Source organism: Aspergillus clavatus, genomic scaffold (assembly GCF_000002715.2).
Source record: "Aspergillus clavatus NRRL 1 1099423829791 genomic scaffold, whole genome shotgun sequence".
NCBI classification, from domain to species: Eukaryota; Fungi; Ascomycota; class Eurotiomycetes; order Eurotiales; family Aspergillaceae; genus Aspergillus; species Aspergillus clavatus.
In genome coordinates, this window is record NW_001517108.1 from 2372725 (window position 1) to 2398001 (window position 25277).

The window sequence follows — 25277 nt, forward strand, 5'->3', positions numbered from 1 at the left end:
AGCTTCTAAATGATCATTTTATGAATAGTTTTTCTTAATGGAGTATGACTCTTCGGCAATTGCGTTTAACGAGGGGATAATCATCAGAGTTTATAATCACAAAACAATTCATCATGGTGAGGTATAGTAACACATACTGTCTGCACGAGAACAGTTAAATAAGAACCCGTCTCAACCCTTCCGTTCCCCCCAGAACTCTCCTCCCCGTGACTGGACATCTGCCCTTACCACTTTCCCACTTGCCTTGCCGACTAATCTTCTTCTCCTCGGCGCCCTCCTTGCCCTTCTCCTCTTCCTCGTCTGTGTTCTCGTCCTCCCACGCCGCGCCTCCGCTCTCACCATTCATGAAATCCTGCTGTCGCTGGTGTTCCCCATTCAGCCAGTGGAAGATGCACACATAGCAAAACACATAGCCCGTCTGACACGCCGTCGGGTTCGTCAGCGTGTTCAGACAGACGGGACACGTAGACGCGCTGTCCGAGCTCGCAGGCGGAAGCGGGACCGTGAAGATGGGAAGGTACGAAGTCGCCGAGACGGGCGGCTGCATGCGCCGACGGGTCTTGAGCGCGGGCTTGAGATCCTTATCTTTGCTCGTTGCTGGTTCTGCTTTCTTGGTCCGCTCAGATGGCGGGACCATCCCCTTGACCACGGGCGCGGGCAAATCGAGCACCTCCGTTGCCTTGCGGGCCAGTTGCCGTGAGAAATCGCTTGCGTGCCACCATTCGAGGAACTTGAGAGCGAAGATCGAAGCGGGGAGGAAGTAGCGGAGCGAGGTGAGGAGCTGTGGGTAGAGGTTCTGTGGGCTAAGGAGGCCTAGCAAGCCGGAGCCAGGGCGGGAGCGAGCGGCCGCAGCGCCAGTGCTGGGTTTGGCGTCCAGCATCGCGGCGATCGCGCGGTGGTCTGCGGCGCCTAGCCGACGGATGCGCGTGCCGATAAGCCAAAGGAACGGGGAGGAGTATTTCGTATTGTCGAAAAGGTAAGCCAGGTTGAAGGCGAGGACGGAGAAGTAGTAGGCTGCGTTGACGGAGGGGTAGACGTTCCGCAGGAACCATTTGTAGTAGTGCATCAGGCGCTGGCGGATCGTTGGGTTGGGAGGGAGGTCGTCGCTGGGGTTATATCGCGGCCCGCCGCTCATGATTAGCGACGCCTGCGGCGCGGCGTGGATATCGTAGCCCTCATCCAGCTTACGCTTGAGGTAGGGGATGCCGACCATGACGAGGAGGTTCTTCCACACGTCCGACGAGCGCAGCTTGAGCGACTCGCGCACGGGGCCAGGGGCGCCGAGTTGCGCCCGAGGAATCTCGCCATTCTTGGTCCGTAAGACGCGTTCTCGTTTCAGAGAGTAGAAGTTCTCGGTGAATGAGCCGCCAAAGTTGCGGAGGTAGTATCGTTCGACGATGAGGGAGAGGAGCGCATAGACCTCGTCGTAGGAGTTGAGTATCCGTAACAGATAGCGCGGATGGCGATGTGTGGCGACTGCGAGGAGATATCGGAGTGATGGAGGGAGGAGATCAGAGAGTTGCTGTTCTGCGAGTAATTCTGTCGGATGGAGTCAGTCCCATGTGGTTCTTTGCGATGGTCGAGGCGAGAGGGCGCTACCTACCGAAGAGAGACGGCTTGAGCTCATCAAACTCCTGTTGAAGACTGGGTAGATATTCCATCGTGAGGATGTTTCATCCTCAACCAGTCCGGGTTGCAATCTCCAGGTTAAGGCATATGGCTTGGTCTAGGGAGAAGCGGACTGTCGCCAGTCTGGGGAAATGAGGAAGATGGAGTGACTTGGCAGCCGAGGCTCATCGGCCATCAGAGACGGCCATATACGATAAGCATCCCGATAGTCACATCATCCATACTATTCATTCATGAGACAGTCAAAATAGTTTGAGTCTCGATATTCTGACCGTATATATTGCATTAATGTACATGGGGTATATAGAACATATTATACATCTCTGGCCACATCAGTCGCGCCAAAATCTATCTACGCCAACTTATTCTTACAATCGTTCCAAATCAAAGCGAGATTGCTCGTCGACCCTTCCGATGCCATCTGGTCAATGTCAGGCTCCGCAATCACAAGACAGTACATAATGTCTTGCAATACTTGTCCTTTCAGTGGTATTGGAGGAGACTCTCTGCCCATCATCGGAACCCACGTAGAAACACAATCCCGGGCGCGACGCTCATCCCCCAGCTCCGCGTGCAGTTCGAAGAGCATCTCGTAGTCGGCAGCAGTGCGCGGACTTCCATTTAAAGGGAGCTTCTGCCACAATTTCCAAAATCCATCATAGTCTTCATTGCGAAAAAGGGACAGCATGAGCTTGCGCGCCTCCTGGGGGTCAAAGGAGATATTGAGGATGTCGATAAATTTCGCGACTCGCGCTGTGGACTGATTCTTGACGCGCTCCGATACTTTTTCTTTATTTTCTGTAGATAAATGCGTGGGATGACTTGCCGCTCTGTAAAGCATGTGGAAGACTTTCATGTTCAGCACGTCTGTTCCGCGAAGTGTAAGATATTCTAGAACGCGGAGGGCGAGTTCTCTGTCAGATTCAGGCAAAACCGTAAAAGCCTCGCCACCCTGGTCGTTGAGTGATTGCTCCGTCAACATGGCTGCAACAACATCCATACCCAACTCATCCGACAGTGAATAGGCATTGTAGCTGCAGTTCATGAAAGAGGTCCAAAGTCCCTGCTTGCTGTAAGCATGGTGCTGTCGAGAGATAGCAGTGCACAATAACTTGATTTGAGCTATCGCTGCTTCTTCTGGAGACAATTCGGAAAGAGCATCGTTGAACAGGCGCAAGAAGATAGTCGAATCTTTGTCATCCGAGCCAGTTCCTAATTCACTCAACACTTGATCGTTGGGCAGTCCGGAAAGATGTCGCAATAATGAATCCGTGACCGATCCAGTATGGGAAGCGCCGGCATTGGCGATATCATGAAATTGGGAATCCGCCGCGCTATTTGATCGAACATTATCGAGATCATCTTCGGATGTGGGGGTAGCTCGACATCTACTGTGTAGACCCCTCCTTTGCTCCAATGGAAGGGTCACCGAGGACCTGGAATAATGTCGAAAAACATGGTCAGAGGATGTTGTATTGACTGGTGTGGAAACACGAACCTCTTTAGGTGGCGCGTCTGGTTTGGATTCTAGGGAGTCAATGGCTCTTTGTCTTTTGCGCTCGGCTCGCTCAAGATTAGCAAGCCAAAGACCCTCAAGGTCGACATCTGCCCTCTTTTCTTCAGTGAACATCTGTACTACAACTCGTGTGCCTCCCACGAGGTTGCCGAACCCTTCGAAGCTTCGAGCCGCCTTTTCTTGGACAGGGGCCTTCTCGACTACTCCGGCGTTCACGCAGATCCAACCAGTAGTAATTCCATCATCCTTTTCGTCGACCATTGCCCCAGCACGACTGGCGATCCTGGCCCGGCGAGCTTTGCGACGGAGCTTGATCTTGAGTTCATTGCGACCCAACAACCCATCCGCATAAGGCGTGAGCTTCCAGGTGCTCCGCAACCAGCGGCAAAGACGATCAGCGCAGACATTCAGATGCTTCACACTGCGAGCGGTGCCGATGATCATAATGACATTTGCTCCGAGCGCCGGAGGTGTATCCAGCCCTCGGAGGTCAAACAGTTTCAAGCCATCCAAGCCAAGGTCTTTAAATACGTAATCAAGAAGAACGGGAAGAATGGCGGGAGGATCTTCAGGAAGCTCTGGAATCTGGTCACGAGAGGATACTGCTTGGGATTCGGCGATGGGTGTCTCCTCTTGCAAGTACCAGGGAATATGTTGCGACGGTGCGCGAGACTGAGTTTCTGCGACCTCTTCCTTGGCAAATTCTGACTCAAGTTTCAATGACTGACTGCTGGGAGGCAAATTCTGAGACCGTAAGTCAGAAATAGAGGAGAGGGCTCGGCTATTGCAGGTGTAGATTGAGCCGGGGAGAAGAGCACGACTCGATGTCGAGACGGAGGGAACAGAAGCAATCGAACGTGCGAGTCCATATCGGCTCCATGAGCCTTTCAGCAACATACGATTCATCTGAAGCATCTTGCCAAATTTTTGTCAGTCAAGTACTTGAAAGAGCATCTCTTGTTGTTGGCAATGAGCAACATCGAATCTTCTTCCGCATGGACAAACAAACAGTGCAAACATTGGCTGACCAAGCACAAATTTGATAAGCAGACAAACAGAACAAAAAAAATGTTTTGTCCGCGGGGCAAAAGCAGTCAATCCATTTATCATCCCATCAAAGAGTCCTTGACTCTCCTCCATATTTTCACTATATCGGTGTTTTCTTTTGTGACTTCTTCAAGGGCTGCAAAGATGTCGATGGATCTTGATGCCCCCGTGCCCTTTGCTCCTCAGGAGTCAATCACTGCAACGTACGTCGACCCCTCACCGATGCCTTATCAAAAAATATTTCATCTGGACTTCTTGGCTTACAATCATGACTTCCCAGGATCCTCTGTTGCAACTGTGGTGCTCCTATTGACGGAACAACATCGGCCGGTGCCCTGTGCCAAGATTGTGTTAGATTGACCGTGGATATCAGCCAGGGAATCCCCCGCGAAGGTGTGATTCATTTCTGCAGAGATTGTGAGCGATGGCTCCAGCCCCCAACCGCTTGGGTCAGCGCAGCACTCGAGTCGAAAGAGCTGTTGGCACTCTGTCTGCGGAAACTGAGGGGCTTGGCGAAGGTCCGAATCATTGACGCAAGCTTCATCTGGACGGAACCCCACTCGAGGCGTGTGAAAGTCAAAATCACAATCCAGCAGGAAGCCTTCCAGGGCACTATCGTCCAGCAGAGTTTTGAGGTTGAATACGTCGTTCATGCCCAGCAGTGCCCTGACTGCCAGAAGTCTTACACACACAACACATGGCGAGCGTAAGACATCTACCTGACGTACGATTCGATTCTGTTCACTAACCTGATTTATAGATCCGTGCAAGTCCGACAGAAAGTGCCTCACAAGCGCACGTTCCTCTACCTAGAACAGCTGATCCTTAAGCATAACGCTCACCAAGATACGGTTAATATCAAGGAAGCGAAAGATGGGTTGGATTTCTTCTTTGCGCAAAGAAATCATGCCGAGAAGATGATTGACTTTTTGTCGTCGGTTGCGCCAATCAAAGTGAAGAAATCCCAAGAACTGATTTCGATGGATATCCACACTTCGACCAAGTCATACAAGTTCAGTTACTCCGTTGAATTGGTACCTATCTGCAAGGATGATTTGGTTGCTCTTCCCATCAAGCTGGCCCGGTCTTTGGGCAACGTCTCGCCATTGACCCTCTGCTACCGTGTCGGTACCGCTCTCAGTCTGATCGACCCCAGTACCCTCCAGACCGCCGATGTGCCCACCATGACATATTGGAGAGCACCATTCAAGAACCTGGCAGATGTTGCGGAACTGGTCGAATTCATTGTCATGGATATCGAACCTGTTGGCCGTTCCAACGGCCGGTTCCATCTCGCCGAGGCGACCGTTGCACGCGCGTCAGACCTTGGCTCGAACGATCAAACCTACTTCACCCGGACACATCTGGGAGGAATTCTGCACGTTGGCGATTCGGTACTCGGATATCTTCTTACCGGATCGAATTTCAATGACCCGAACTTCGAAGCTCTGGAAGCCAGCAGCCAGTACAGCTCGATAATTCCCGACGTCGTCCTGGTGAAGAAGCACTATGCTCGCAAGAAGAACAAGAAGACTCGCAACTGGCGTCTCAAGCGCATGGCCCGCGAGTACGAAGAGGAGGCTTTGCAGCAGCAGAGTGGATCGCTCAGCCGCAAGCAGGAGCAGGAGCAGGAGCGCATGGAGGCAGACTTTGAGATGTTCCTTCGGGATGTCGAAGAAGATCAGGAGCTCCGGGGCACCTTGGCTCTATACAAGGCCAAGAATGCCGTCCAGAACGATCGTATGGCAGGTGTCGAGAGTGGTGCAGGTGGTATGGATATGGATGATGACGATGATGAGAGTGAAGATGGTGTACCCAAGATCAGCATGGATGAGCTTCTCGATGACTTTGACGAGCTGAACATGAATGATGAGTGAGCGCGTGCTCATGCATCTTTCTTTCCCATTGCATTGAAGGGTTTTGGCGTTTAATCATGGGTCATCTGCTTTTCTTCTTCAGGTCAATCAATACCCGGTCACTCAAAAAGTTCCGTACATACATTCATCCATACAAGGTTTTAGAAACAAGTTTCTACGTCCAGATGCTCTATCATAACAATCTTGAAAGTAGTGAATAAAAAAAAATCCCATATATGTATATGTACCTGTACATCTCATTCGTATCAGAAAATCTTACTGAGCACCCGCTTAGTATCATCCTCCAAAGTAGCATCACCCTTGATCTTATCCCGTCCCACCTTGACCTCATTCTGCTTGAACAGCCTGCGCACCTTGACCCCTTGCGGACCATTCCCAGCGTCGCTCGTCGCAGCCGTAGCCGCAACCGCAGCTTCAGCATCAGCCCTCGCCTCGGCCTGCCTCCTCCTCTTCTCCTCATTCTTCTTCTGAATCCCCTGCAAAACCTTGCCATGCTCCACGCCCTCCAAGAAGACCTTATCCTCCTTGCGCGCACGCGTGTCCTCAATCCGCCGCCTCGCCTCCCTCTCCGACCTCTCCCGCTGCACCTGCTCCATCAGATCCGCCCACTTGAAGCCCCGCAGATACTTCATGTTCCACACGTCGTCGTGGTACCACCCGCCCTTGCGCCCGCCCACAATCGACGCATTCAGCGTCTCCGCACAGATCTTCGCCGTCTTCTTCGACGCAAACTCAACCCACCCGTCCGCGTACGTTTTGCGCTTGTTCGACCGCCGCCGCGGCCCCGCTGCCGACGGCACCTCGGGCGTCAGGAACACCTTCGTGATCGGTTCGAAGCCGCGCGTCTCGAGCATGGATTTCAGCGCGAACGGCTTGAGGTACGGCGGGAGCGAGGACAGGTACACCACGCCTGTTTTGTTTTTCTTGGGCGGTTTGACTTTGGCGAGCGGTTTCTTCTTCTGCGGTTTGGAGGTGGTGGTGGTGGTGGTGGTGGTGTGCGAGTCTGTGTGGGAGGGCGATCCCGGTTGTGCGCTTGCGTCTAGGTATTGGTCTTCTTGGAGGTCGTCCTCGTCGGCGCTGCTGTCGTCGGTAGCGATCTCATCGCCGTGTTTCGCCGTCTTCCTCTTCGACTTGGTCTTGATCTTGGCCTTGGAATCGCGCTCATCGTCTTCGTCTGAGACATCGAGGTCTGATTCTTCGTCGCTGAGGTCGTCGGCCCGGGTATGTGTCCTCCGTCGCTTTGTGAACCGTCCCTTGCTCTCTTCCGCGGCCTCGGAGTCGTAGCCACGGTCACTGCCGTCCTCGTCTTCGGAGGCGATGTCCAGGAATTCGTTTCTTTTCCGGGTGGTCATGATCAGTCCCTTGTGTAGTGTGTAATGAGGTAAATTTAGCTCCAGAGACTCCTTGCTCTCTGTGTTGGCTGCGAACTGAGGTTTGAGGAACTTCAACTGAAGTTCATTGTACAGAGGAGGAAGCGGGCTTCAACTTTTTTTGCTCCGCAGGATTGGTCCGTGCCACTTTTCGGACACAGCCAATCATATCTCAGGATTCTTTACCACTGTGATCAATGGCAATGGATATTACTCTTGAGGTTAACTTATGTTGTTTGGCGCTGAGTGTGTTTTGTATGGACAACAATTTCATTTGGACTTCCCATTTATATATGGCATATGCATGGGCCCATGCTCTTCAGATCTAACAAATCCACCAGTGAAACAGGCAAGAGGTATCCAATCAAACTATGTACCAGGGGCCATCCCTAGCCGCTCATGCAAAGAGGAAAAGCAAGAAAGAAAAAGACCAAGGGAGAGGACATGAAGGACGACCGCATAATCAAGACGCCAATATCTAGGGTCTAGTACGAAAGGGGAGATGACATGAGAGGGGCGGATAGGTAGTAAAAGGGTGTTTCAGATGACGGAGGCAAGAAAGAAAAAAAGGTTTATATGTAGGAGAGGAGGAACGAGATGGTCAAGTCCTGAGCAAGCTCAGATCCCCAATGACCACTTGAGTCGTTCGTAGACAAAGAAACTCGTGGCAGCCAACGGTACCACCTTGATATAACCAATGGTCAACCCGACCCAGAAGCCGCGGAATCCCTTCTCCAGCCAGATCTTGCCGGCTGTCTCGGCGATGCTCATCCGGTGGCCGTCTCCCACCGCGCCGCCGACCTGCATCCGCCGTCGGATGACCTCAAGCGGGTACGAGCAGGTCTGCGAGACAAGCCCTGCCAGCGCTCCGGAGAATAACTCCGCGGCGGCTGTCAGCTGTGGCCGTCGCGAGCCCTTGTGCGACTGGCTGCGCGAGCTCTGTTCCGATCCAGGAATAGTTGTGTAGCGAGCAAGGGCCGGGGAGCGAAGCCAGTCGCCAACGGTGTCGTGGGTGAGGAAGGACATGCCCGCGTAGGGTAGCATGCCGAGAATTGTGGGCGCGAAGCCGCGGTAGAAGTTGGACAACCCGTACCGGGGGACGACCTTGTTCACCGCAGAGGATACATTCTCAGCGGTAGCGACGGCCGCGGCTGGTGCGCTTTTGGCCGCGGCCAGTTCACTGGGGCCAGAGGGCGGCCGCACCCGCTCGTTATAGATCTGCCGGAAGGTACCCACGAGCGACGAGTGCGAGGACTTCTTCGTCTCGAACGCAAGGCGCACTCGGATCAATTCGAGCGGATACGTGAAGAACACCGATGTGATGCCCGCAAGGCTCCCCGAGATGAGTCTGCGGAACGGGGTTTCCTTATCGCGCGACGGGATGACCGCAGCGCGAATCTGCTCGTACGCGAGGAACTTGATCGCGGCATAGGGAAAGATCCGCAGCAGCGTGGCGGAATGGCCCTTGAACAGACCTCGCGCGCCCTCGTGTCGATGGATATCCCGCATTGCCGATACAAGGCCGAACCAGCTGCCTGTGTATTTAGCAAAGTGCGGATTCGACGCCTGAAACAGAATCTTCACGCGATCGAGTGGCGCGACAACCGTTTTGGCCTACGCATCCATGAAGATATCAGTACGTCTGCTACAAGCCTGCAATGAACCAAATCCAACCTGGAGCCACCCTGGCTCCCATACGTCTCCAGAACTCTGGGGGAAAATTAGACTTACCGCACACCCCGCCAGACCCCCCGCGAGCCCACTTCGCAACACATAGTCCAGACTCCGCTTGTTCACCTCCTGGACTCCCCCGCGATCATTCTGCTTCACCGGCAATGATGGGCCAGTATCTACAGGGCGATTCGCATGGGCTATCGAATTGAGATCGCCCGAGACTGGCTCTCGCGACGGTCTCGACTGCGAGGCTTGTTCCATCTGAGAATCGAGTTGCGGAATGGCTTCCGTCCTTAGGCGATGTTGTTGTCTAGATTCCGGTGCGACAGAAGACTCATCAGGACGCACATGGCCCGGGAAAGCTGCCGACATGAGAGATCGAAAATGTACAGGCGAGATGTCCCAGTTTCCTGAGAAAAAAAGAAGTGTGGGGTGAAGCTTCTGGGGAGGAGAGTGTCACGGGCTACCGGGTAATCGCGGCCATGGATGAGAAGGGACTTAGGTCAGGTCGTGGTCCTCGGTCTTGGAGAGTAATCGAGTAGGGCGAGTCGGGCTTGGAGAGCGAAGAAAGGATCTATAGAGAGAGCAAAGTTACTAGAAGGATATACAAGACCAAGCCGCAGATGATCGCATGCCCCAGGATTTGCTTTGAATCCCAAGCGTGCCCACTGGTTTACCTTCACTGACGTCGGTCCACAGAGGCGGAGCACACAAGACCAGAAAAATTAAGAGATTACGGCGCTGACATGCCGATACCTGCCGATGCCAGCCAGCGGATGTCCCGTTACCGTCTCGTTACGCATCGGTATCCGAGTGGTGGCGGATAATTCTTTCGTGTATTCTTTGCCATGATTTGTTAGATTGAGATAGAGAAATGGAGATGGAGATATTGGGATAGAGACGGCAATGGTTGTTCGTTTCGATCATGCAGAGTCGCATTAATCAGTCTCTGCAACTGCCTTTCCCACCGATGGGAAATATCCCTGTATGTACAAAACACCAAACTCGCTCCACACAATCAGATCACCGCCTCTCCCCGTCCTCTATGTAGGTGCAGCCGCTCTTCCAGTTCCCTATCTAAACCAACCCAAGAATTCTTCATGGTCTCATCGCTCAAGTATATGAACAAAAAAAAAAATGGAAATGGGAAATGCAATGCAAGAAGGTTGGTTCCAATCCCGATGCCAACTCGAAAAACTATCCAGGACATGGTCTGTAAACGCCCGCGTGTAACCGAACAGGAAGATTCATCTTCTCCAAATGTCAATTCAAAACTCGTAGCGTGTGCCTTGCCGGGTCAGCGGTTTACCCTGCCGGTTCGTGCTTTTGATCTCTTTGGGTTCGTCGGTCACTCTCCTGGCTCGCTTCGATGGCCGGGCAGGGTCGACATGGAGATGTCCATTCTCGGACAGGGCCATTGTATTCCTCCATTTCAAGCAGCGATGCTTGTGATCATCCACGTACGTCTTGTTCCGCGTCGTCATGCGCTTCGCCGGCAGTTCCTCCGATTCATCTCGCTCCGCCGTCTGCTCCAGATACTCCTTCCGACACTTCATGTACTTGACGATATGGTCCCGCTGAAGCTGGAGCTCCTTGCGCAGTCTCGACTCCCTGTTTCCCCGTAAGTCTAGCCAATCAATCAGTTTGTCGATCGCCTCAGGATCATTGTAGTAGCCCCACTCATGGGCATCGGAAACTCGCGTGGGCCCTTCCTCGGCCTTTTTGCGCTCGGCAGGTGTGGTCTGGAACTCTTTTTGATACTGTTTCCTCTGGTCGTCGGGCACGTCGATGAATCCCAGCCGCTCCATCTCATCTGGACCCTGAACCCAAAGTCGACCATTTGCGTAATTAGCCTCTGCGGTGGAACTTTTGGGCATCCCCCCGTAAGGCATCGCATTTCGCTCAAACCACCAGTATCGGTTGCAAAAACGATCCTTCCCAAGACATCTGGTGCGCGGGCAATCCGCTTCCCGTAGATCATTGTCCACCACCTCAATTTTCTTCTCAAACTTTTCGACGGCGGCTTTCTGGTCCTCGATCTTCTTGAGGACCCTCTGGTACTGCTTCGATCCCTTGGGTTGTTTGGCGAGCTGCTCCTTTCGCTCCCTTTCTTCCTCCAGTTTCCTCTTCCGTTCAAGGATTCTGTCCATGCCGCCCCGGAGCGATCGGACCTGGGGCACATCGTCATCCTCCGTATCCATGACTTGCTCAGAATCGCCGTCTCCAATCGTCATCTTCGAATCTTCTAGCGCTTCCAGTTCCGGTACAGGGGATGGTGATTTTTCTTGCTCTGGCTGAAGCACCTTCCGCTCTTGGTGGAGTCGACGCAGCTCCTCGAGTCTGTAGTTTCGAGCGGAGATGAGATTAGAAGGCAAATATACCGAGTTTCACGGCTTGGGGGCAACTTACGCTACTTTCCGAGCCCTCTGATATTCAATCTTCTCTTTTCGAAACTCGGTCATCTGATTGCTGCACTCCTCCAGGTAGTTTCGAATCGCTTTCGTGTCCAGACTAAGCATGCAGATGATCTGAAGAGCCTGTACGCGTAGATTGATCGGGAGCTTAGCGTACTGGGATTGCACGGTTTCTTGGGTGGGTTCTGCATCAAGGGGTGCGAGATGTTGGAGAATTTCGTTGCAAATCTTTTCCATCCGCGGGCGAGCAGACAGTTGATGCAGGAGGCCGACCATCACCATCTCCCATCCGCCATGGTGAAAGTCACGTTTGCGTAGGCGTTCAACCCACTTGTAGTCTCCAAACAACTCTGCCGCACGATGAACCTTGACCTCCTCCGAGTTTTCGCGGCTCCGATTTGCCTGTGCTTTCAGATTCTCGGCTTCGGCTTTGGCCAGACTACTGCGCGTCGTCATTCTCGTCACGGCAGGTTCAGGTTCAGGGGAAGGCTCCTCGTCCTCTTCCTCGTCTTCATCTTCAGCCTCGGACTCCTCCGAATCTTCATCGGGAAGCTCGGGTAATGAGATTTGTATAGCGCCATCGTCATTCTTTTCTGCATTGACAAGCTTCTTCAACACGGCACAATGAATCTCCACAAAGAGTTCACAATCCAGCTCGTCTGACGAAAAACGCATGGCCTGGATGAAATCATCAAAGGTAAATGAGTCCAGCTGAAATACTTCACAATAAACATTAAGAGTGTTCCAGGTCTCCAGGAGAAGACCCACGGCTTGCATGTCGATCTTGTCATGCAGTAGCTCCTCATCATCGGCATCATCCGTCTCATCGACTTCTAGAAATCTCAGAGGCGGACGTTGCTTCTTCTTCTTCTCGCGGTCTGGGGGGATCTCCAGGTCCTCGATTGGATATTTGATTGGAGGAGGAGTCGGTAGCTTGGGAGGCTCAGGTTTGACGACGACAGCAGGAACTGGTTGCGGCTTCTTTTCTTCTTGGGGTTTTGCGTGTGGAGAACGGGCAGGCGCAGAGGGAGCTTTATTAGGCACAACAAAGGTTGGATTTCCATTGAGGGAACGCTGATACTCGAGGTATTGGGCCTCCTTTGATCGCGCCAGGTCTTGAGCTGAGGGCTTAGATTTCTGTCCTTTGGCTGCTGGTTTCAATTCGGGCAGTTGTTGTGATGAGAAGAAACCAAAGAATCCCTCCTGGTCAGCCTTCTTCATGGCTTTCTTTTCAGCAACTCGAGCACCATATTGAAGATGATTGGGAACCTCCGTCGGTATCTTGTACTCTTCCGCGATGGACGGTTTGACCAGCCATGGAGCTCCGTTCCATGATTCCCTGGTGACATTGTTCTTGATGAACGCGCGCAGCATTTGCTTCGTAAACGTCTTCCGATCACGGGTGATATGGTCCTGATCCAGCAGCGCCTCTTCATTGGGACGATCCAACACTTTGACAAGGTATGTCGCATATGCCGGAGCTTTGATGGTCCCGTCGGGATAGCGCTGCTCGGCGAACCTTGCTTTGTCTCGAATCACGCCATGAAGTCGGCTGCTGTCCTCAAGCAATATCAAAACAGGCTCTCCAGGGTAGAAGTCTTGTTTGAACTCCTGTGATTTGTTAGCTCTCTCAGTCGTAGAAATATTAAAATAAGCTTTCACGCGGTATTTCTCACCTCATAAATCTCATCAACTAGATATCAAGGTCAGTGATCGTCCCTGATGACTCGCGGTATTTTATTTGGAACTCACCGAGGTTATCGACCCGTGACACCGTGGAAAATTGTATTCTGCGTAGGATCGGCTCCTTCAACGCATCCGGGAACGCGCTGTTGACCTCTCTCGATTCCTCCATCTATGCACCGGTTGAGTTTAGTTGGTTGGTTGTAGGAGCAAGGAGAACCGGTCACGTACTTCGCTTCTTAGTGCTTCGAAGAAGGTCAAGCCCGAATGGCCGGTGATCTCGCAAATGAACCGTTTTTGCTTGTAGAAGTCCATTCGCTGAAGATACGGTTCATAGTTGGTGAAGACCTCGTTGGTTTCCGGGATAACCCAGACCTGCGCAGCCATTGTCAGCCAACCATGTCGCAATCAACCTTAAAGTCGTTTCGGGGAGTATGCATGCCTCGGAGCTGTCATCTTCAATGACCGGTCGTGGGAGGTACTGGACCGGTTTCCGCTTGAACAGCACCTAGGTGAAACCGTGAGCCACAGATATTCATCGATCCTCGCAATCTCCCAAGCACTTTTTGTTGGAACGCACCATGATCGTGGGAGACAGCCGTCGCGCGCCGATTTACCATAGGTCGTAGAGAATGAGGTGTGAGACACGACGATCTAAGACATTCATGGACAGTCAGTAAAGCGTGAACGCGAGGACTCTAGCACCCAAGAAGAACAAATGACGTCGGAGAAACAGAAACCAGCCAAAGCCAAGGACGGGATTGAGAGTGAGCGCCCGGAGCTGCCGAGCAATCGATCCTGGCAGGAGATAGATTGGTGCACTGCGCCGATCCGCAGCCGGGGAAAGGCGGTGCTTAGAGCTTTGATAGATATCGACTGCTTTTGAAACGGACGAGGCGAGTGACTGCAATTCGAAATGGCTATAGAAGATATGGAATCTATAACATACCGGCTGCTAAACGCGTCTCCAATCGCGCAAAATCCGTCGTACTCGAAACAATTCGTCGCAAAGAAACACGTCGAATCGGCTGGACAGTGGCGTCAAAAAGGGTAGGTAGGGGAAAAAGGGTGTTGGATCGCCGTGCGGGGGAGGGAGAAAACACGCGAAATGAAGGAGAAGAAGAGAGAAGTGGGAGAAGATGGAGGAGTACTCAGTAGTCTAGGGAGAGGTAGTCGATCGTCGGTAGAGGAGGAGAAGAAGAAGGATGAGAAAGGTAAAGCGGTCGCCGCGACGATGGAAAAGAGCGGCGACGGCAGAACCGGGCCCCATCAGAGTTGAGGATCATTGCGGCAAGAGCCCATAACTACTGCTCCAGCTAAGGACCAAGTAGGTAAGTGACCATAGAGGAATTGTGAAGGGGAATGGAGTGGGAGCGCGGCCGCCGAGGCACCGCAGACGCTGATTGGACCAGAGGAGGCCGGACAAGAAAGTCACGACGGGCGGAGAGCAGCTGGGTGGCTTAGTCATGTGGTTAGTCATGGCCAACCGCTTTTTTCAACGGAGAGAATGGAAGATCCTTAACATGAGTCGGTACTGTAAGTTGTAGCTGGCAAATAATAGGGATTAATACTACTACTACTATTAAGAATTAAGGAATATTAGAGACTGGGTACTCAGCACTGGGAAGGCTAAAACTATGTAGTAGATCAGGAGGCTAGTAGTAGAGACTCCGGAGGACTGACCACTGACCACTGACTCTCTGGTACGCCCAGCAGCCAAACGCTAAACCCATCCCTCCAAATAGGTCTCCTCCTCTCTCTATCCTGCACCATTCGGCTCCTCTCCCCTACCCTCCATGCTTTGGAGCCTGCTTGCCCACCACCATCTCTTCCAACCATAATTGTTCGTGCACTCAATCTGCTCGTAAAATCTTGGAGAACCTTTTTGAGTCACCTCCAACTTACATTTTCTTACGAAATCCCAGAAAATGGCTCAAAATGAATACATGTCTAAGACCTGCGCGGGGACCTGATGGCTGTGATGAATACTGGGCCCCAGCAACCTCAATCATCTTCCACATTTTCCAGCAAACTTAGACTTCAGACCGTCGCATATGCTCTGCTTATTTTCTTTCTTGTCTAGCTAACTGTTCTAATGATTGTCCCTACCACGGTAAAGTGGAACATTACCTCTTCATGTATAATATCTAGCTGAGCAGGGTAGCAGGCGACCAGAATCCTACAGTCATCACATAAAATCTGTGGGTTGATCGCAGCTATGCTTCTCCTCCATGGCGGCCATGATGTGTGAGCGCGTCGTGATCATAATACCCCCGCCTAATCAATATGTTCAACCAAGAATTTACAGGCCAACATACGACCGCTTCCGCAGGATCTAGCCCCGGATCTCTGTTTGCTGCGCATCCGCTGCCTTCTCCCAGATCATGGCACAAATGCTTCCATGAGCTCTCAAGCGTGCCTGTTCTAAACAAGTGCTTAGCTGTTTTCATGTCACTTCGAGATGCTAGCTGAGCAACTCCTGAACACCAACTGATACGATTTCACGATGGCTTTAACAATAGGTCTGGATCAGGTCAAGTTCAAGAAGCTCAGAGCAAGAGATTACGAGTCTGAATATCGCGACAGGCACAGAAATGTCGGCCTCATCTCTTATATCCACATCTTGATGTCTCTCGATCAGAGCAGTGTCCGTTTCCATACCATTCTCAGCATTGCTAATGCGATTTTCAACTTCATTTTCCTTGATAATGTATTTCGATTGGCATATCACAACCGCTGGCCTCGAAGTCTCGTGATGACTTCTCGATAGCTGTACTAACCCTTGAGATCGCAGGAAACAGGTTTCACTGGTCATCAAACTTGCCCATTGAACCAACCAACGATTCACCAAGCTCTGGGCTAAAGCGAACCCTCAAGAGACAAAACACAACCTACGTCTGACATATACCCAACCTCCACCCCATGGCCATAGACTCATCCCAATCCCTAGAAAGAACCACTGTCCCGAAGCAGGTCTGATACTGCGGTTGAAGCATCCACCGCATGCTGTTCCAACATGACGTAACTCACACCAAACTGAACTACTATGGCAGAGTGTATGCCAAATACCCTGAAAAACAAGCTCTCATCATTCTCGATGAGCATAACTAATCTCGGGTATCAAAATCACAAAAGAGTGTCACAAATAACGAAGTAGACTGCGAAGTCCAGAGCTGTGAACTGAAGAAATATATATCCATGGAACTAAACAGTGGATGCCAGGAGACTAGCCGTTTTCGACTAGCGGCTGATAACCCTTGCAGACTTGGGAAGATCAAGTGGGTCCGTCTCCGGAGCACGTGGTCAACACAAACACATCAAACACTGAGTCTGGTACGATTGGTAACTTACTCGGCTCCGTTGGAACTACTAGGCTTCATTACATCATTGCCCCATTGCCGTTGGTTGTCCATCTCAACTTTCGCATCATGAACTACCAATATTCGCATCCCACGACTTCGGGGTCAAAGACATTTAGATGGTGAAGATAGATAAAACACACACGTATCTATTTTAATTGGTTTATCTATCGATCTACGCGGTGAAGTAGACCACCATAAATCCTACCCAACTGCCAACGACTCCCAAAGCAGAATAGCTGCTCATGAACATCAGCGGGAGGAATTCATACCGATCCCATCCGAAAATCAGCTGATGTACCAATGAGCAGTAGACGATCAATGGAATAGCCACAGTCAGATACAACAGGGACAGGCGGTCGAAAACGAAGATCCGCTGCCGCTCGGAAACCGGCGCCACTTGGTCGAACACGAACAGGAACAGAACGAGCCACCAGACAGTGTAGACGGTCTTCAGCGGAAACTCGGCTGCGGTAAACAGAAGTGGGAAGAGCGAGACATGGCCTGCAACAGCGAGAGGCCGGAAGGCGCTGAAGTAGCGTCGGTCCTTCAGTGCGATCAGACTAAAAGGGATGATGATCAGGAGGACGGCTTTCTCGTGTACATGCCAGCCGAACAGGAACGATGCGTATCCGCAGAGAGTAATCGCACCAACAAACGTGTCCCAGGTCGGGTGAAACCAGAGTTTGATGAGTGGGAGCTATATGCCAATTAGATTGCCGATCACCAGTATCAAACAGCAATCCAAGACGCTTACCAGTTGGAACAAGAACGTCAACGCGAATGTCTGTTCCTTTGTTATCTCAGGAAGGATGGCGAAGGAAGTGTCGCCGACGAGTCCGCGTGTGACACTCGTCAAAGCGCCACGATTGACAGACAGACCCAGACGGGGAGCAACTGTGGAGGTTAGTGGAGCTGCATGACTGTATACGGTATAGGTCGTACTCACGAGGAATCAGCGCGCGGTCCGTAAAGGAGTACATTGCCCATATGTTTGGCGCCCAGTAAGCATGGCATAGGCCCCGCGAGAATGGAAACAACCTATCCTTCAATTGCAGCAATTGGTTCCAGTAGGCAAACGGGCCGAAGGCGAGGCCAAACACGCTGATGACACCCAATCCGAGTTTGAAGATATTTCCAAATCGTGGGCGAAAGACCGACTTCGGGTCAAGGCAGTAGGCTCTCAGTAAGTATACAAAGTAGGCTAAAGAGAGGTACAGGTAGATGTGCTTCAGACACAGCAGCACGGCGAATAGGATACCGCTGTAGAAGAGCGTAGACTGCTTGCGCGCCAGAACAATCGACAACACCAGGATTCCGTAAAGAAAGCCGTTGTATTGGAAATGAATGTGGTCAATGATGAGCAGACCCGGTGACAATAAGATGGATAGGCCTGCAATATGCGCAAGATGTTTATTGGCTTCAGGCAGAGACTTGATGAACCTAGAATACCTCCCGGTTAGTCACCATTTCCCGTGTTGTAAAGGATAGCTTGAAGAGCTAGGGCCCATACCGATTCAGTGCGTAGACCAAGACAAGCTCCGTAAAAATGACGGTGGCTCTCTGAAAATAGACGGTCTGCCAGGAATCGTAATTGAGGTTCTCTATAACCAGCATTGCGGGGTCCGCATAGCGCGCTGCCTGCGACAGAAGCCATTCGAAAGCCGCGAAGAACGGCGGGTAATCGAGTGTCCATTCCGATGTTTTCTATGCAAATCCTCCATCATCAGTGTCCTGAATTGCGGAGTGTCGGAGGAGATCAACGGACCTCATAATACCACTCCCTGGCCGGTAACGAATTTGTAATCGCGAGCCAATTCCGATGGACTTCAAAGTCAGTCGATTTACTGCACACAATCACCAGCAGCTGTCAGTCCCAGCCCGATTTCAAACCTCAGCTACTTCGCAATAGGAGCAACATACTAGGCGGGGAAGAGTAGGATCTTGAAAGCTGTTGCGACGATGGCGCATTGCACCAATGAAGGATATATGTCAGCCATTAAAGCTGTCGCGCATAGTGCACAGTCGAGAAAGTTCAGATCAAGAGAAATGAACCATTGAAGGTGAAGCCATTGCAATTCAATCTTGAAGTCGGGACTCTTGGTCTATTGCGGTTGACAGTTCCATAATCTTCACGTGACAGGATCCGGAGCTCTTTTAGCTTCGTCTTTATGCCTGATTTACCAGGCATCTGATACGTGGTTCTCCGCAAAGCAGGCCATTGAGAGATTCAATTGAAAAATAGATTTCTTGATATATTAGAACCCTTGAGTACGACGAAGTATGTATCTTTGATTCCGCGATTTACCTTTTTAAAAGTCGATACTTGTGTGATCTCAAGGGTGATAATTGCCCCGTCAAACAGCCCAAGCTGGAGCAAGCGGAGAGAGCTTCTGTTTAGGTGGATCAACCATCTTTCCCCTTCAGCGACTCCTGCGTGCCTTTGTTTTCGATTTGTCTCTACGTCCACAATTCTCGTCCATAAGCACCATGAGGATCTTAATTTCTTTACCACTTCTTATTGCTGCTGCTACAGCGCAATCAGTAATTGAAAGCTTGAGCTTTGGCTATGGTCAAACGTAGGGGAACCCCCCACTACACGTTTTGTTACCACCTGTCCTAACTAGCCTCTTAGTATATCGCCAAACACAGACTCGATCCCCGGCTGGCATATCGGGGGAGAGGGCCATACACCACAGATTGTATGCTTCCCGTGCTCGTCATGAAGGTCTCAATATATTCAGGAATGCTTACCGGTTCCAGCTCTCGAACAAACTCATCCTAACACCCCCCTATCCAGGGAACACTCGAGGCTATGCCTGGTCGCAGAACCCGTAAGTCTAGACTTCTTCATTTCGTTTGACTCAAATCAAATTGCTCATTGAGTACAGTCTATCTCAACCGGAATGGACAGTGGAGTTCCAGTTCCGCGCCACTGGTGTGGAGAGAGGAGGTGGAAACCTCCAGTTATGGTATGTGAAGGATGGGCGAGACAGAATCGGCTCCTCTAGTATCTACACTGCTGGCCAGTTCGACGGCTTTGCGCTTGTCATTGATACGCATGGTGGAAGGGTATGCACTCCTTGTATTTGTCTGATGATGATATGCCAGTACTAACTGCTTCCAGGGCGGAAGCATTCGAGGCTTCCTCAATGATGGCAAAACGGACTACAAGAGCCACAGAAGCGTAGACAGCTTGGCTTTTGGGCACTGTGACTATGCCTACAGAAACCTGGGCCGCCCTTCAGTCGTGCGCGTGAAGCAGACCAACTCTATCTTCGAAGTGACCGTGGATGACAGGCTGTGCTTTTCGACCAACAAGGCAAGCTATCGAACTCGCCCGCTACTCATTAGATATTCTAACCACGTATAGGTTGCCCTTCCTGTTGGCAACAACTTCGGATTGACAGCCGCCACCCCTGAAAACCCAGACTCCTTCGAGGTCTTCAAGTTCATCTTGCAGTCGACCCCGTCCGGGACCAATGGAGCGCCCCCTGTCCAACAGCAGACCAACCAGCAACCGATTGCCAATCAACAACAGGCTGCCCCCGTCGACACTAGCGCAGTGAAGCCCGACTCATTCAGTGACCTGAGCAATCGTCTCAAGAGCGTCAACGACGCCACCAACAGCATCGCCCGCGACATCAGCGCCCAACTCTCCAAGGCCGAGAACCGCCACGTAGAGCTTCTCCAGAAGCTCTCCACCAAGGAACAGGTCGCAGGCCTAGACGCACGGCTGCAGAAGATTGAGCAGCTGCTACAGAACGTCCAGCGTGACCTGGAAGGCAAAGACTACCGCAACAGCTTCAACCAGCTCCATGAGACCCTCCGCTCCTCGCACATGAGCTTGTCCGAGAACCTCCAAGGCACCCTTGGCAGCGGTAAGTTCCACGAAGTCTCCAACCTCATAACTTCCCAGCACCTGAACCCCAGGTCACTAACTTAACCAAACAGTCATCACCGCCTCCACCCCGCGCATGGGCTTCTTCATCGGTCTCCTCATTGCCGTGCAGCTTCTCCTCGCTGGCTCATACATCATCTACAAGCGCCGCCGCGCCAACATGCCCAAGAAGTTCCTCTAGACAGTGTGGGGACATTCGAGAGGAAAACACGATTTTTGGAGCTTGGATAGTTCCCAATCTACTCACGTCTTCTGCTCTTCATAATGACATGGCGATTCTTATCCTCGACTATGATGTACTGTCTATTTTTGATTTGTAACCCTTGTATTCTTTCGTTCCGATCTGATATTCCAGGGAGTTGATCCTGCTGTACATGCGCGCATCTCACTGCTTTCTGCAGTTTGGCTGTTTCCATCTGGTCTTGTGTATCCTGTCATGTAGAGTTTCGGCGTGTTTTGCATGAGAGAGTTTCAATCTTTTGATCGTTGACTTCCTTAATGGCTTGGCTATTTTTGTAATTCTAAGTGAACTTCCATTGGTTTGTTGCGTATTTTGCAAGCGGATGTTGCTGTCGCTGTAACTATACCAGACGGACGGTTCTTCGTTTACTGGAGGCAAATAGTGCCCAAAGCAACCGTACAGGTTCGACTCGACGGAGAAGGAACAAGGGACATCATCATCCATATCGAATTGGAAGATCACAGCAAAATCTAGCGAGGAATCTATTCGTACATGAGACTGCGGCGCAGCGGCCCGTTCACCGTTCCCAAATGAGACACGGGAGGTTCCAGCAGTGGCCACACAGCAACAAGAAAATTCAAAAGATCATCACAACATTAAGTACAGGTTTCCCCTTATGGCGAAAGCCCAGACGCTGGCCCAGTATTGGCAGAGCACACGCAGGGAGACTGCTCACTGCACGCGTCGGACCCATCGACGTTCGAACTTCGCAGCCACTCTCTCTGTGGCGGTTCGGAACGGGGGACTCAATCGCCGTGAGAGCTTTGGCTAACGGTGTGGAAAATCCTCTAGCCAATTGGTCCAGCCTCCGGGGAGAAGGAAAATGCAAAGAAAAGGGGAATGAAACAAAGATTCCCAAGCCCTTCGCAAAAGAGAAATAAACACAAAACTGCAGTCATAAATCCGCTCATGGATGCATGCTCAATGTGCGCCAATCCGGTAGAACCCAATCTTCCTGACAGAAAGTAAAATGCACGTCAGGGCAACGCCTGAATCCCGTTTTTCCCAATTGTGCCCAAAGAACTAAAAATAAAGAAAACTTAAGGGGAAAAAACAAAGGAAAAGGAACGCCATTGACGCTCGAAATGTACACCACACATGACACATTGTGGGTCAAGAAACAAGCCGAGCTCATGAAGAAAGCCCGGTCGCTAATGAAAAGATCCCCCTTACAGTCCCCCAGGAAGGAAGGAGACTGCAAACAGTAGGCAGAGGGTGTCTCGACCTACTCATCTGGAGCCTCGGCAGCTTCACCCCCGACAGCGGGCACTCCATCAGGTTGAGGGAGATCGGTCTCCGTAGGAGTGGCCCTAGCAACCCTCGAAGCCGCGAGGGCCTGGATGCGCTTTTCAATGAGGTGCTGCAAATTCCGTAGCGATTCGATCTCTGTTTCCGCTTCCGGTAGGTCGCCGGGGGCCTGAGATCTCAGTGTATCGATGAGATAAGAGACGCGATTGCTCTCCTTGATGGTGTCGGTCTGAATATTATCGGCCAGGGAAAGTAGATTCTCGGCCGCTTCCCGATCAGCTGCAGTGCGCGAACTATCGATCGCCGTTTCGGCATCCGCCAGAGGAGCGGGTCGCTGGGAAGCATAGAACTCAAAGGCTTTGGCATGAAGATCGTTGAGTTTGGCTCTAGCCTCTTCAAAGTATCTGTCGGTCTGTTCTTTGGCGTACTGGTATTCGGCATGTTCCCTATTCAAAAAAGTTAGACAAGGTCGAAATGGTAAATCCAAATACGTAGCAGAATTTAAATAAAAAAAAAATAAAGAAAATAAAAAAGACCAACCGTTTGATTTTCGCAAGGAAAGCATGCTCGATGCCCTTTTCAGAAACCCGGTAAAGAATCCCATTGCCCTCATCCCGTTCGTTTTCGACCTGTTCAGACTCCTCCTCCTCCGGAAGAATCATAACGTCGATCATGCGAGGACGCTTGGGGCGCCGAATCTTACGCATATCGTACGCTCCCTCGTCGTTCCAGTGATAATACCAGAGGTCGTGTTCGACATGGTTCGGGCAACGCCAGCGTTTGTCAAGTTTTGGATCTTGTATCGGTGGTTTGGCCATCGGCGGGTCCATGCAGTCCAAATGCCAGTTCAAGTGACAGTAGTCACATTGGAGAATGGGCTTGCTGCCCTCGCTCGTACCACCACAACGGTGGCAGAAGATGATTTTGCCTTCCGAATCGGTGATCTTCAGCAAGTTGGGGTCATCGTAGTGGCCGTTGCACAATCCGCGACCCGCTCCATTGATGAGGTTGACGGAGGATTCGTTGTATCTTGTGCGGTCAAGCCTATCGCCCACCTTGGCTCCAGTTTTGACACCGGCGAAATAATTTCGAATCGTAGCAGGCAAAAAAAACTCCTTCTCCTTGTTCGTAGTGTGGCCGACCTTGTCCAGCAACTTGTCGAATGGTCGCGAGATCTCGCACTTCGGACAATACCAGTCTCCTTCCGGAGGATGCGCAGGATCCAGGGGCGGGTCAAGGCAAGAGAAATGAAAAGAGTTCACACAGCCATCGCAGCAGAGTAGCTGACCCCTGCCGCCGCATTCGCGACAGAGATCACTGTTGTCCAAAGAATCTTCGCTGCTGTATGAAGTTAGTTTTATTTCGAACAGAATTATCGATGGATTAATTTGGGAGCCATACTCAAGAGTTGGAGTCAGCCGCCGATTATCCTCAGCACCACTGCTTTCAGGAGAATCAGATCGTTCTCTGCCATTAACCATAGGAAGCTCTGGTGTTGCCTCCCTTTCTGCAGTCAATGTGGGCTCTGGAGATACAGAGCTCGTAAGAGGCTCGTGGCCCAATGTTGAACGCAGAGTGCTTTCCTCGGCTACAATTTCCGGTAAAGGTTGTTGCAGGCGCTGCCGTTTCGCTCGGATCATCTCCTCAGAGACGTCTGGCTCTTCTTCCATTGCCCGCTTACGAGCCTCACTTGAGGGGAGGGCGGATTGGCGCGTTGATGGTCTCGGTGTTTCTCTGCTGATCAGCTTGGCAATACTGCTGCGGGTCTGTTTGCCCTTGCCACGAGTCTTGGCACGAGATGATGCCGGTGCAACAGGAGTAGACACTGAGATAGGTGCAGGCGCTTCAGCATCGAGAGACATGGCTGACGATAACGAAGTAGCAGTAGTAGCGGATTGAGTGCGAACCATGTCGATTGGTGCAATAGTGAGGGAGGTGTCCAGAGTGCGAGTTGTGTCAGCCGTCGGGGGGGCATCTAATTGGTTCTGATTCCGCACCTCCAACCAGGCAGCACGCATCATGGTGCTGAATGCATTTCTGTTGCGGTCGCCAGGATCTTGGGTGCACATGGCATGGAGTACGGACATAATCATGGGATCCTGGGTACCTTTCCTCCACAGATTGAATAATCCTTTCACAACCGGGCGATTATTCGTGTCTGCAGCCAGTCGCAAGGCCTCCGTCAGAATCTTCTTGGTTTGATCCAAATTCAGCTTCACGGAGTCTGAAAGGGGCAGCGACATGAGAGCATCAATGTCCTCGTAGGAGCAGAGTTTTTTCGAGCCATTGGCCGGGATTTCTCCAGCTACCATCGCAGAGCCCTGGAGTTTTTGGATGCGATCATCGCCGTTCTGTAAGGCCTGAAGATTCACATTCTGGGATAGCTGGAGCACTTCCGTCGGCGACATCTGGGGTGTTTCGCCTTGCGAAACTGGAGTTTCTTCGTTCTGCGATGTTTCATTCTGCGATGTTTCATTCTGCGACAGCTCGTTCTGCAAGGCCTGAAGCTCCTTGCTCATAGGAGTGATCGGTTTAACAGGCTTTGCTGGCTTCAGTCCGACTTTGCGCAAGTCCGCCGCTGTAGGCATAGCTCCCAGAGGACGCATGGTGGCCAGGATCGGATTGGCTGCGTTGGACACAGCCGACCATGGACTGTCGGCGTAACTCGGAACGGGATCTCTCAGTGGAGGCTCGGTCCAGCTTGCCTGTCCTCCAATATGTGTCAACCCGCGATCCGCACGATCCTTTGAGCCTTGTTCTGTATTCTGCGCCGAGTCGTCGTGGGAAAGATCGGTACCGACGCGACTGCTGCGCCCCGTGCGGCGCTGCTTCTTAGATCTCGCAGGCTCAATAAACGACGAAGGGCGTTTACTTGGCACGGGAGCATCAAGGGGGGTTGACTGGCGCGAAGTGTTGGACGGACCGCGGGATGAAGAACGGAGTTTGGGCGGCATTATTGTCGAGGCAGGGCTCGAAAACTGCAGCGCCTGACAACACCAATGTCAGCTCGAATCAATTCATAATGACCAGTAGTTCTGAATTCTTTTTTTTTTGGACTCACTAAATAATTGGACGCAAGCCCACAGCAAGCGTGCCTGGCGTTGCTGTTCGAGAGCGTGGCCGGCCCGCGCGCTGTCTGCGGGTTGTTCAGAAGGAAAGAACGCGGAGCGGGAGTTTTCGAGGGATGGAGTTCCCTAATCACAATCACGCCTCCTAGAGATGTTCGCCGCTCCAACCACGAACACTGCCGCGCTAGTAATAATCAATTTTGGAATCGAATTAGAGTAGCCGGTAGATTTGAATAGATGCTAGATCTCT

At 51.7% G+C, this 25277-nt stretch overlaps 9 protein-coding genes across 9 annotated transcripts, besides 3 other annotated features; 2 read left to right on the forward strand and 7 right to left on the reverse strand.

Moving 5' to 3' along the window:
• Positions 1-154: 154 nt before the first annotated feature.
• pex12 (ubiquitin-protein ligase peroxin 12) lies at positions 155-1661 on the reverse strand (the record flags this gene model as incomplete). The annotated part of the gene is made up of 2 exons (XM_001275950.1): positions 155-1539; positions 1604-1661. The coding sequence occupies 2 exons, from the start codon at positions 1659-1661 to the stop codon at positions 155-157; spliced, it is 1443 nt and encodes a 480-aa protein (XP_001275951.1).
• A 320-nt stretch (positions 1662-1981) lies between these two features.
• ACLA_075650 (RsfS/YbeB/iojap family protein) lies at positions 1982-4060 on the reverse strand (the record flags this gene model as incomplete). Its single annotated transcript, XM_001275951.1, has 1 exon — positions 1982-4060. The coding sequence occupies one exon, from the start codon at positions 4058-4060 to the stop codon at positions 1982-1984; it is 2079 nt and encodes a 692-aa protein (XP_001275952.1).
• Positions 4061-4336: 276 nt separating this feature from the next.
• On the forward strand, positions 4337-6069 carry ACLA_075660 (60S ribosomal export protein NMD3; the record flags this gene model as incomplete). The annotated part of the gene is made up of 3 exons (XM_001275952.1): positions 4337-4395; positions 4473-4898; positions 4953-6069. The coding sequence occupies 3 exons, from the start codon at positions 4337-4339 to the stop codon at positions 6067-6069; spliced, it is 1602 nt and encodes a 533-aa protein (XP_001275953.1).
• Positions 6070-6314: 245 nt separating this feature from the next.
• ACLA_075670 (RNA-binding ATPase activator ESF2) lies at positions 6315-7421 on the reverse strand (the record flags this gene model as incomplete). Its single annotated transcript, XM_001275953.1, has 1 exon — positions 6315-7421. The coding sequence occupies one exon, from the start codon at positions 7419-7421 to the stop codon at positions 6315-6317; it is 1107 nt and encodes a 368-aa protein (XP_001275954.1).
• Positions 7037-7065: a microsatellite.
• Positions 7041-7064: a microsatellite.
• Positions 7422-8057: 636 nt separating the features above from the next.
• On the reverse strand, positions 8058-9485 carry ACLA_075680 (coenzyme A transporter; the record flags this gene model as incomplete). Its single annotated transcript, XM_001275954.1, has 2 exons — positions 8058-9053; positions 9171-9485. The coding sequence occupies 2 exons, from the start codon at positions 9483-9485 to the stop codon at positions 8058-8060; spliced, it is 1311 nt and encodes a 436-aa protein (XP_001275955.1).
• Positions 9486-10381: 896 nt separating this feature from the next.
• On the reverse strand, positions 10382-13597 carry ACLA_075690 (DDT domain protein; the record flags this gene model as incomplete). Its single annotated transcript, XM_001275955.1, has 4 exons — positions 10382-11453; positions 11523-13182; positions 13280-13382; positions 13442-13597. The coding sequence occupies 4 exons, from the start codon at positions 13595-13597 to the stop codon at positions 10382-10384; spliced, it is 2991 nt and encodes a 996-aa protein (XP_001275956.1).
• Positions 13598-16744: 3147 nt separating this feature from the next.
• ACLA_075700 (dolichyl-P-Glc:Glc1Man(9)GlcNAc(2)-PP-dolichol alpha-1,3-glucosyltransferase ALG8) lies at positions 16745-18569 on the reverse strand (the record flags this gene model as incomplete). The annotated part of the gene is made up of 6 exons (XM_001275956.1): positions 16745-17269; positions 17327-17466; positions 17519-18012; positions 18083-18276; positions 18338-18416; positions 18493-18569. 6 exons carry the CDS (start codon positions 18567-18569, stop codon positions 16745-16747), a joined length of 1509 nt encoding a protein of 502 aa, XP_001275957.1.
• Positions 18570-19059: 490 nt separating this feature from the next.
• ACLA_075710 (putative lectin family integral membrane protein) lies at positions 19060-20651 on the forward strand (the record flags this gene model as incomplete). Its single annotated transcript, XM_001275957.1, has 7 exons — positions 19060-19148; positions 19205-19271; positions 19333-19403; positions 19461-19641; positions 19697-19891; positions 19943-20450; positions 20524-20651. The coding sequence occupies 7 exons, from the start codon at positions 19060-19062 to the stop codon at positions 20649-20651; spliced, it is 1239 nt and encodes a 412-aa protein (XP_001275958.1).
• A 1285-nt stretch (positions 20652-21936) lies between these two features.
• ACLA_075720 (putative PHD finger domain protein) lies at positions 21937-24913 on the reverse strand (the record flags this gene model as incomplete). The annotated part of the gene is made up of 3 exons (XM_001275958.1): positions 21937-22405; positions 22500-23300; positions 23361-24913. The coding sequence occupies 3 exons, from the start codon at positions 24911-24913 to the stop codon at positions 21937-21939; spliced, it is 2823 nt and encodes a 940-aa protein (XP_001275959.1).
• Positions 24405-24441: a microsatellite.
• Positions 24914-25277: the final 364 nt, after the last annotated feature.